This window comes from Vanellus vanellus, assembly GCF_965231255.1.
Source record: "Vanellus vanellus genome assembly, chromosome: 5".
In the NCBI taxonomy this organism is placed as follows: Eukaryota; Metazoa; Chordata; class Aves; order Charadriiformes; family Charadriidae; genus Vanellus; species Vanellus vanellus.
This window is the reverse complement of record NC_138910.1, coordinates 52,027,670-52,039,188: the sequence shown is the minus strand read 5'-3', so window position 1 is coordinate 52,039,188 and position 11,519 is coordinate 52,027,670. Positions and strand designations below refer to the sequence as shown.

Below are 11,519 nucleotides of genomic sequence, written 5' to 3'. Positions count from 1 at the left end.
AAAGCCAGTTCCTACAGGTCATGACATTTGGGCTTCGTCCCCAGTGACACACGCAGAGAGGAGCAGCAGCGCACGGGATACACACAAGGTAAGCTCAGCTCGAAGTGGTCTAGATGAGCAGAGCAATTGCCTTCATCCTTCCTTGAGCTCTTCTTGGCACAGCACCTTCCCGCTGCTGGGGAAAAAAAAAAAAAAAAAAAAAAAGAGTCCTGTTGAAAAGCCATAAAATATCCCTGTCACCGTGCTCAGCCTGCAGACTGCTGCAGGCTGCTGACTCGTCTCTGACTGCCGGAGAACTTTTTGTGCTTTAAACAGCTCTGCAAAAGGAAAAGATAAGGCCTGACTTCAGCATCTTTGCTTGACAACTCACCCGTGAGCTTTGGACCAGCAACGGCATCTGAATCCACTTGACATCTCCCGGGCGCAGGCATGGAGGGATGGCCAAGCTGTTCGGATCCCCCAAAGCCCCGTATCCCAGTAGGTTTTCCAAGCCCTTGGTTTACAGGCTGGTGCTCCCTTGCGTTTCTCCAGGGATACAATGTCACCGCGGTGCTCTCGGCTTCCTCTGGCCAGTTTGCTCTGGTGACGTTGTTAACAGCTCCTCAGGCTTCTGGCCCCAGCCCCACCGGTGCCCTCAACCCCTCTGTGTCCCTCAGCCGGCATCTGGAAGCAGCCAGGCGTGAGCCATAGCTCCCCCAGGGTTACAACCCTTTCTGAACATACTCCCTGCCCCTCTCCTTTGCAGCCCCCTGGCCCTGCCTGGGGACCATAGGGATGCCAGGGCAGCACAGGCAGGGGATGTCCCCTGTGCCCACACTGGGGAACACCCCATCCTGTGTGATGGGGCCGCTCAGCACAGGCTGTGTGACATCCCCCCCTCTCATGGGGACCTTTTGCGGGGCTCCAGCATCTCACCCGGGGTCCCCGCAGCCCCACCAGCATGGGGGGAATGCCAACAAGACAGGGTCCATGGCGGTTCTTTACAACAAGGTTTTATTTTTCTTTCCTTTTGACAAAAAACATTGAAGTTGTACATTGCCGTCAGTCAGTTCGGTTCCCCGTTTGGGTCCAAACAAGCATGTTATGTTACAACATCCCACCCCAGTGCCTGGGGGATAAAGGCAGAGCATCTCCCACCCACCCTCACTCGGCCCCAGGAGCCACCAGCCCCAAACTGGGGTGGGGGCTCTGCCCTCTGAGGCGTCACATAGGGACAGGAGGATGGGAGTGTGACAGCCAGCCTGGAGGGGACAGCGCGGGTCTGTGCTGTGGGGCTGTCTCATCTCCCCCACACACCCTCCGCGGTCCCTCCAGGAGCATTGCAGGGCTTCGAGCCCAGTCCCAGCACCAAGCTGGGAACCAGTTGTATGCTACTGGTGAATTCCTGCCTGGGCAGGGGCTTGTCCCGTGCAGGCAGAGGTTGAAACACATCCCCCGCTTTCTCATCCTCCCTCCCATGGTCAAGCATGGCCAGCAGCCAGTGACGGTGAGTGCAGTGGCAGATCCCTGCTGTCCAGGAGGTGAAGGAGATGTCCAAAAAGCTGCAGACGAGAGATCGTACAGCAGCAAAGTGAATCCAGCGCCTTGAAAAGTGAGACACAGGCTGCAATGGCACCTTGGCGCTGCTTTTCCTTTGCCTTTGGCACAGTCTTTTCCATGGTTCTCCTGGGGGTTCTTTTTGGTTTCAGAGACGTGCTTTGGAGGTGCCACCTTGTCTCCACAGGTCCCTGCCTGCCCTCTCGCCGCGGCAGCAGGACTGCGGCTATTGCAGGAGAGATAGGAACAGGCCATTTTTTTTGCCCTCCCCCCTCCCCCGAGATAAAAGGGGCTCTGGTTTGCTTCATACAGTTTCTGTACATTAGTAAAACACAGGTCTTACATGCCAAAAAGCTCAGGTTGGGATGCCACAGCCCATTGCCACGTGCGGGTGCATCCCGAGGGGCTCTGCCCCAGCCCGTACCGCCGCTGCAGAGCATTGCCGCTCACCACTCGCCAGCCCCATTTTGGGGCCGAGGAAAGAAAAACACCCAAAGCCTGAAATCAGCATGAAACGTGCCCACCCCCCCACACCCTCTCCGCCCCACTTCGAGAGCATCCCTCCCTCCCACCCAACAGGCACAGACACAAAAAACCGCCTCCTCCCCTCCCCACGGGCTGTTACTCAGAACCCGGCGTATTGTCAGACACCTTTCTGCATTTAGAAGGAGACGATGCCAGCGCCTATATTTAGAGCATGTACGGCATCGCCTCCCCCGGCCCCCGGCACCACCGCATCCCTGGCCCTGGCCCCCACGCGGTCCCATGCTGCCCGTTCGTCCTCGCCTCCCCCAACTTCCAGCACAGGGAGCAATGCTCCAGCAGCTTCAGGTTGAAGCCACGAACTGCTCACGGGTGGCTGGAAGGTGACAGGCCGTGCCCAGAAGGGGACAGGACGATGCCCATGCCACTGGCCAGCACCAGGGACCTTCCCCACAGCTGCATGGGGCACAGCTTGCCCCCCAAAGCACCAAGACAGGAGGTGCAGGAACTGAGCCAGAGTGATGGAGAGGGCTTCCTGGAGAATTTTTAGAAACTTTGGCAGCTGGAAGTATCTGTTTAGGAAGTGCAGAGTGAGCAGGAATGGCAGAGGTGCCACCAACCAGCAGGGACCAATCAAGGCAGTTGGAGGTTTTCGGCCCCATAAGTGAAACCTGCTCCTTGGGTGCACAGAGGGCAGTTTGACCATTAGAAAGAGGGGGTTTGGTCCATGAACAAGCCCGGGAGCAGGCAGCCTTTGGAGCTTACAAAGCAGAGCTCCTCTGGGGGAGCTCACAAAGCGATCAGGGCAGGGGCTGATCTGCACATGCAGGAGCAGGGCAGTTTGTGCCCATAGCATCTTTCAGTCAGGAGAAGATATGGGTTATTCAGGGCCAAAGCCTGGCCAGAACTGCTGCTTGACCAGCCAGAAGGGCTGGAGAGCATCCTCGAGGACCTGGACCACAGTAATAACCCGCAGCAGAGTGAAGCCATGGGCAGGAGGAGGGGCAGGATGAGGGCCGTGCCACCACCCCCTGCCCAGCCCAGCGGGCTGAAGGCCACATCCCATCTCCACACCCATGGCCACGCTTGGTCCAACCACACCACCCAGGCCCCCAGCCCACGGAGCAAGCCCTTCCCTGAGGCTCCAAAGGCACAGCACTCTCCGGCTCCCCAGGACTACGCTCGGGCTGACACACCTCACAGCAGAAACATGCTGGTGATCGCCAAGGTGAGCCACCCATCACCACAAGGCCACCAGCGTCACCCCAAGCCTGGGGGGCAAAGCACCACACCCACATCCAAGGGTGCGTGCATGAATTGTTAGAGGTGACAGTAGATAATTACCAGATTAATTAACGACCGGCACTGGAAGGTCGCCCTGTACTGCATTGTCAGTACTTGCAGGAGGTACGAGCCACCCTGCCCACTCTCCGGACCACGATCCTCCCCAAAGCCCCGCTGGCTCTCAGACACCCACCTGCCCCCACGCCGGGGCCATGGGGTTTGCAAACCCAGCCACCCCCATGGCAGCCCCCCTCCAAAGGGGGTGCCAGGCCCCGGGAGCGGGCAGGGGAAACTGAGGCAGGGGAGGTGCCGAAGCCGGGCTCCTCTGCCAGGAAGACAGATCTTAGGGTACTGTGACTCACGCACAACATCTTCTCTCCCCTGTAGACACAGGAATCTTCTTTTCCTGGGAAAACACAGCAAAGAAGCCTCCAAGAGGTTTGCCATCACCCCTTCGGCACTGCTGGTGCCACGCAAGCCATACCTCCAAGGACAGCCCTGTCCTCTTCCCTTGGGCATGCCACTCCCACAGGGACTGCACGGCACAGCTGGCAGCAGAGCTGCCCGAAGACCCTTCGCCACGACCACCTCTAATGGAGAAAATGCAATTCCCACCGCTGGAAACATCTGGGACGGGGAGAGGGGAGCAGGGTGACATTCCCAATGCTCTGCTACAGCGACGGGTGAACAGCAGCCCCCCGGGGGGGGGGGAGAGGGGGGGGTTGGTCCTGCCCCCCCCAAACAGGGTGCGGGCTGTAAAACCCCCAAGGGGCTCCCCAGCATTGTCAGATGACTAAAACAAATCCATGTATGTGTATATCTTTATATATACAGCATATAAATATATATACACACACATACCGTATATACACACACAGGCACACCTAGAGTTCTCCGTATATAAATAAATATATGTTGGTGGGAGACAGGATACATTTGGCAGCACTGAGCCCCCCCCCCCACCGCCCCCTGCTCCCGCCTGCCCCAGTACAAACCAGTTGGCTTCGATTTTGCACCCCCTGGCAGGCAGAGCTACTCTGGTCTGCCTGGTGCACCCCAAACCCTTGGCCCCCTGCACCCCGCCATCACACCTTGCCCCTTTTCCAGGCTGGATGAGATCCTCGGGGAGGGAAATTCAAAGCCACAGCAGCACGAGCCCAAGCGACAGAGCAAAAGGGGCGCCGGGTACCCCCTTGCTGGGACTCCCCGGCCTCGGGGAGCGGAAAACCATCGGGACAAGCCTTCCCAGGGGCCCCACTCGGGGCAGGGAGGAGGGCTGCGGCCGGGGGGGCTCTCACTCGCCCCCCAGCACACACACCCAGCCGGGCCACTCCGCCGCCCATCAAATGCTTCTCTGTGCAGAAAAAAAAAAGTGATAGTAATAAATGAAAGTCGACAGATTTTAATTTTTTTTTTGCACAAAGACTTTTTTTCTTTCTTTTTTTCCTTTTTTTTTTTTTTTTTTGTTCCCCCCCCCCCCTCCATTCCGGTCGGTTTGGTTTTCTCCTTTTCCCCTGCATTTGGTTTTGGTTTTTTTTTTTGTTTCTTTTTTTTCTTTTTTTTTTTTTTTTTTTCATTCCCAGGCGTGGCGAAGAGGCATGCATTGGACGAGGGGCAGGGCGGCGGCGGGGCGGTTGGGGAGCTGAGCCGGGGCTGGGACTGGGGGGTGGGATTGGGGGGGGGGGGGGGGGGGAAAGGGCGGAGATCAGGCTTCTAGCACTTGTCGTCTTCCTCGGTGTCGCTGAGCACGTCGATGCTGGCCCCGCACATCACACCCTGCCCTGCCCCTCGCCTCCGCCGCCGGTAGTGCCCGTTGGGCATCTGCCAGCTGTGCCGCAGCGGTGGGGCCGAGCCGATGGTGTTGGAGCGGCCGAGGCTGGTGGCGACGGCCGCCTCGAAGGTGAGCGTCTCCTCCTCACCGCAGTCTGAGGCGTGCGAGTCGTCGTGCAGGGCCAGGTAGGGCTCCGAGATGTAGCGCTGCGGGGTGGACTGTCGGCTCTGCTTCCCCGCTGGGGAGCTGGAAGACTCGGTCAGGCCGGCAGCGTTGGGCTCCAGGGTGGAGGAGAGGAGCGGGGAACCCCCCTCGCTCTCCTCGGCGGGCGGCGAGGCGTCTCCGGCGTGCCGCAGCATGGAGGCGTAGGAGAGGAGGGGACGTGGCTTGGGAGGCACCGGCGGGAGCTGGCGGCGACCTCGCCGGGGGGTGCTGGTGTCCGAGATGGAGGGGATGGAGCTTTCACTCAGGGAGCCCGTTCCCTGCAACGCATCAAGACACGCTGGAGAATACAGGGGCGATGGGCAGCGCCGTGCACCCGCTCCCCCACACCCTGAGCCTGGGGTCCCCGGGGCATCTTCCCGCTTGGATGAGGCCCCGCTACGCCCTCACCTGCCCCATCCCTGCCTCGGGGTCTGCTCCAGGGATGAAGATGGTGTCTGCTCTTGGTGGGCAAAAGTAAAAAGCATCTGCAAAACTGCTGCGGGAAGAGCTAACGGCTCACCAGCTGCTGGTCTCTACGGGCAGCATCTCTGTGGGCTTCAGCACACTCAACCACTGGCATCTCCAGGCTTTTGTAGCTGGGACACCTCCACCTTGGCAGGGAGTGGATGCCACAGTGGTGAGAGGATCAGTGTGGAGATTCCCCCCCGCAAACGCTCTGCAGGGTGCCTAAGCAGCCCCAACCTGCTCAGCTCACAGGGGACACGGAGATGCCACCGTAGGGAGGAGAGATGGCGCAGAGCTCCCGGAGTTGGGGCTTATCTTCCCGGTTTTGGCAGGGAGCTTTTTCTATGCCTCCCTTTGTGCTTAGGAACAGGTTTCTGTCACCCACCTGCCTGTTGGGTGTCTGTGATCTGCCCTCGCTGGGTGACCGGGACTCACGCCGCCGCTCCGGTGACTCGTCGTGTGCCTGGGGACTCCTCTCCTCAGAGTTGCAGCGGGAGATATCGGGGGACAGCAAGTGCTTGCGCTCTTTGGATCGACCCCGCTCCCTGCCGCCCGAGCGATGCCCGTCGGACCGGTGGCCTGCAGGACATCCCCGTCAGTCCTCACCGTCCCCTCCCCAGGAGCAGGGGACGCTGGGCTGAGGTATTTTTTTGGCATTGGTGTGGGATGGGGGCCACCCGCCCTCGCTCACCCGTGTCGGCATTGAGGCGCCGGGCAGAGAGCTGGAGCGAGGAGTGGTAGCTGCGCCGGCGGGACTTGTAGGTGTTGTCGCTGCTGCGCTCCATGGAGAACTCATCCAGCCAGGAGCTGTTGGTGCGCTTGTCTCGGATGGTGGAAAACGATCGCCGCATCGAGCTGGTGTCTGTCACCACCTGCGAGCAACCCCGGCCGGCCGGGGAGGGGGTCAGTGCCGGGCAGGGGCTGGGGGGGACAGCGGTGGAGCAATTACCGGTTCACCCGCCATCACTGGCACAACAGCCCCCGGGATGGGGAGAGTCGGGGGGGTGAAGGCGGCCATCCCGAGCACAGCCCCACCAAATAACCTCTGCAAAAATCAGGGCTGGGAGGAAAGTGGGGTTTAGCTGTTGTGCTTGTGAGCTCCCCTGCCCCAGCCAGCTGGGAACTGTGCTCCACAAGCAAAGCCAGCGACTGTGGTTCAAGCCAAGGCGCCGCGTGTCAGGGGAAGAGCAGCAGCACCCCAGCCTGGGTATGGGGCCACGGGGGTCACCAGACCATTGCCCCCCCAGCTGTCTCAGCATCCCTCCTCGCCTTGAAAACAGGACTAAGTGGAGCAAACAGAGACATCGAAGAGGAAATCATTGAGAGAGGGGGGATCCTCCGGTGCCCCTCGCTTGGTGTTTATTTTCCTGGCTGCTGTCACTTTTCCAGTGGCAGCACTGGTCCTCCTTGGTCCTCCTTTATTCCTGCATCCCCTTCCCCTGCACTCATTCCCTCCCTCCACTCATGCTGTTATTTTATCATCCCTCTCCTTTCCTTTCTCCCTTCCATGCTTCTCCTTTCTACTTTCTCCTCTCATTCTGTCTTGTGTTCTCACATGTTTTGTGGAAAACATCACCTCCTTCTATATTTTCCTGTGCTTGATTTCACCATTGCAGCCTCAGGCCATTCTCCCTGTCACCTCTCCTCGCACCGTACCCTTTCTACTCCCATCCCCTCCTTCTGATCATCTCCCCCACAGCCAAATGGTCAATAAAGCCCACAAGGCAAAGCCTCCCTTCCTCTTCACGCCCCACCAAAGCGCCACGACATTTCACACCAGCACTGACACCAGGACCTCTGTGAGAAAGCAGACCCAGAGACTTCTCAGCAAACCCAAACCCCGTTAAGAGCGTCTGTGTCTTGGTGTAGGCTGAGTACAAGACAGAACAACAGAGAAACCGGGCAGACAGACGAGGAGGTGAGATATGGCCTGGGTTCCCCTGGACAGACAGAGAAGCGTGTGCGTTGGGACAATGGGAAAGGAAGGAAAAGGCATTTCATCACCTGGGAGATCATCTGACAGCCGTGCTGGGACTCCTTGAACCTCAGCCAGTGCCCAGGGCTGGAGGAAAGCAGGGGTGTCCCACTGTGGGGGGACCCTGCAACCTCCCAGCATGGCCCTGCTCCACCGTGGGTCTTCCACGTGAGCCAGGAGATTGAAACCCCTGGCTGCTCTCTGCTGCTGGTGTCCCCCATGCAGGGGAACAGCAGCTCTCCTACTTGTACAACACCCCAAGGATGGGGAGAAGCTCCAGTATCGGGGTGCTGGGGAAGCTGTGGGGCTCATGGGACTTGCTCAGTGTGGAGAGAAGCCCCAGTGTTACCTGGTAGGCTTTGCTTGGACCCGGCACCCGTGGGGGCTTTGCTTGGTTTTACCTGGGGATCCACAGTGAGACGAGGCATGGAGGAGGCCCTCCCAGAGACAGCGTGGTCCTGAGTGTCCACGGGAAGGTAGTTGCCACGGTTAGAGGGCTGCACTCTTTGAAACTCCCTAACCTCTGGCTCCTGGAAATAAACACACAGCCAAGTTCTTGGGATGGGGTGGGAGCAGGGCAGCGCGCTGCTTCTGCCCTGTTTGCAGGGGACAGCCCTGCTCGTTCAACCGGGGGGCAGAATTTAAGTGGGCCAAAACGAGAGTCTAAGACGTATCATTCATCACGTTGCCACTGAAAAATAATCTCCGATTCCCAATCCATTGCAGGTGTGGTGCTTCAGGATTGCCTGATGGCCAATTCATCCTGCACCTCTTCAGTGGCAGATCCACCTGCCTGGATCTGGTGACCCCCTGACTGCCTGGGCTTTAACTCCTCCTTTTGCCAGAAGGGACAAACATATGGGATTTTCTCCCTGACACTGCTTTAAAAGCTTTCTGGCCACATCCCCGTTACAAGTAAGCACACCACCTGTGGCACCTTTGCGCTTTGGTTAATTCCCAATTTAGGGGTCTCTTTTGTACAGGACGTGGTATGAAGGAGATGGGCAGGGAGTGAGCCTGGAGATCTGCTAGAAGGTGACTTTATGGGGATGGGGGAAGTCTCATCTGCCACCTCTCTGCCGGCAGGACAGTGGCGTGGTCAGGGTGGCCGGGGCAGGGGACGCCCACCTGCGTGGTACACAACTCACACAGAGTACTACAGACCCTGGGGACACGGACCGGGCTGGAGATGCACGGTGGTACAACACTGCATCCGACAAGCGCCGGGGTGGTGCGCGAATGCACACACACAGACATGGAGAGATATATATAGATATGTATATATATATATACACACACACACAGACAGACACTGCTGCTGCCGGCCGGCATGTGTGTGAGGCCGGAGGGGTGTGCTCCCATTGGAGACAGTTTGACAGACTGGTTTGGGATTGGGGACACCAGCACTGACAACAAAATGAACACGAATCCGAAAACATCAGATACCATCACTCAGCACGGGGTAACCCACTGAAATGAGCACTCAGTGGAAAAAAGAACCTCCTGTGAAGAGAAGGATATTTTACTGCAGGACATTGGACCCCGGTCACAGCTCTCGCCCCAAAACCACTTGCCACTGCCCGGCCCCACTGGCCAGGGCTGGTCCAGGGATGGCTGTGTCCCCAGTGCCCAGACAGAGGTGAGGAGCCAGAGCCCCATCTGGGGGACACTTGGAGATGTTTGTCCCCTGCTCAGATCTGCGCATGACCCAGTGGCTGCCATCTCCCTGCTGTGCTTGCTGCCACAGGGGCAGAGAGCAGCATTTCACCGCAGTGCCAACAGCCCCACACCTCCCCATGTCCACCAGCATCCTCGCTAGGACCGCAGGTGAGCGCCCACCAGGCAGCGTGCAACTTTACCAGAGACTGGTGCTCCTGGAACTGCCCATGGGCTGGATCCATGCATGCCAGCTGGAAGATCTCCTGCGGTGAGAGTGGGCTCAGCGAGGGGAACCCGCTCCGGCTGCTCCTGCAAAGATGGTCCAGCTTCAGGGAGGCCACAAGCCAGGTGCTGCTGTCACTGGGTATTGCCTCTCCAGTGGCTCAGAGCTGGGGAGCCCCCATGCTCACCCCCAGGCTGTCAAGGCTGAGACCTCCATGACAAACATCATGTTCCTTGGACATCTGAATTACTGCCCAGGCAGGAGAGGACACCAGTGCCCCAGGTCCTGTGGCAGCAGTGGGACATCCCGAGTGCAGTGTCAGCAACTCCCACCATCTCATTCCCACCAGCCACGGTGCTGGGATCCCCCACCTATCCTGCACCACCCAGGGACCTGCTGTTCAACTGCTCTTGATGTTCAGGTCCATCCCAGACCCTCTTAGGTAAGAGAATTTGCACTTAGTGCCGGGATGGTCCTGCAAGAAGAGCGTCCCTGCAGACACCTGGCCATCCCCCTTGGCCACCTCCGCTACTGTTGATGATGCTGATGCACACCAGCTACCTGGAATCCTGCAAAAGCTTTGTGCCGTGAGATTTCTGTCCCAAACTGGGTTTCTGCTGCTCTCAGCAGATCTTTAACCCCCTGCGCATCCAAGTGCCAGCTCCAGGGAACAAAAGGAGGGCTACAGGAACAGAAAAACGTCAGGAATATCTCCTTTCTTCTCACAGCAATACTCACAGGCCTGAGAGGGTGTCCTGCTGGAGGTAAGGCAGAGCCTTCGCGTTTGAGATGATTTCCTGTGGCAAGGAGGACGGCTCCATGCGCTGGAACATGGGGGCATTTTTCTGTATTGAAGAAAGGAAGAAGCCGAGTCTGTAGGAAATGCAGATGAACACCCAGTGCTTTACCAACGAAGCCCCCACCGCTTGGGAAGGTGACAGCGTGCTCATCTTTGCTCTCGGAGACCAAGGATGCAGGTACGCGTGCCTTGTAGTCACCAAACCCCAACCTGTACCACCATCTTTATCCCTCAGCTGCATCTCATGCAGCTGGCTGCATGTTTGGTTGGGACATGGTAGGAAGCAAGTGAGGGTGTTCTGAACATCCCTGTCCTGCCCACCGTGTGCCCTCACTGAGCCTCACCTGCTCCTCCAGCTGCTGCCGCTGTTTCTTTGCTTTGCTCTGCTTGTAGTAATCCATGATCATCATGGCTGCATAAATTTTGCCAACAGTCAGGTCAGAGGCTGAAAGCACAAGAGGGAAGGGGACACTTATGTGTTAACAGAAACAGCAGATCTGAAGGCACCAGCGTGGATCTCAGGACAAGCTCTGCTGTGGGATACCCTGATGACCTTCAAACTCTGCTTACTGCTCCAAAAGAGAGAAAGAGAGGAACACCCAGACACTCCACATGGAGATGAAATGGATGGAGATGGCTTGAAAGCATCATCATAAACCACCAAGACACACATCTTCATCACATCATCATATGTAACGGAGCAAGTGATGCTCAGCCTCCCGCCCTTACATGCTCCAGAGATTATTTACAGGAGCCTCTGGGTTTGGTAGGAGTAGATGACTGCAAACTTGGCATTTTTCAAGAGGATTCCCAAGCAGACAGGCAGAGCAAGGCAGAAGTTAGCCTGTAGCAACACAAGGCCTTTTCCCACTTCTCTTCTAGCTGGGGACGGGTCTGATGGGTCCCCACCTCCCTTTGGGAAGAAGCTGCTGCAGGTATGATGGAAAATTGGCAGAGATGACAGCCCCCAGAGACTCACTTTTTGGCATGGGTACCAACAGGTCAAGCATCTTCTGGGACAGGTGAGGCCAAATGGTCAGGATCTCCTTTTGAAGCTCGGAGTCCAACTGCTGCCAATCTGCACCGCCTTGAACAGTGGGGAAAAGAAGTGGCCCAAGTA

General features: G+C 57.9%; 1 protein-coding gene across 1 annotated transcript in view; it reads right to left on the bottom strand.

Annotated features, from left to right (window-relative positions):
- Positions 1-4,956: 4,956 nt before the first annotated feature.
- The window catches only part of CACNA1E (calcium voltage-gated channel subunit alpha1 E), a 96,191-nt gene continuing 89,628 nt past the window's right edge, over positions 4,957-11,519 (bottom strand). Inside the window, exons 41-48 of the mRNA XM_082483929.1 lie at positions 11,379-11,486; positions 10,744-10,844; positions 10,339-10,445; positions 9,578-9,686; positions 8,120-8,248; positions 6,435-6,615; positions 6,129-6,322; positions 4,957-5,556 (exon numbers count right to left, since the gene is read on the bottom strand). Coding sequence (XP_082340055.1) covers positions 5,017-5,556; positions 6,129-6,322; positions 6,435-6,615; positions 8,120-8,248; positions 9,578-9,686; positions 10,339-10,445; positions 10,744-10,844; positions 11,379-11,486 — 1,469 coding nt within the window. The 3' untranslated portion in view covers positions 4,957-5,016. The remainder of the gene's footprint in view (positions 5,557-6,128; positions 6,323-6,434; positions 6,616-8,119; positions 8,249-9,577; positions 9,687-10,338; positions 10,446-10,743; positions 10,845-11,378; positions 11,487-11,519) is intronic.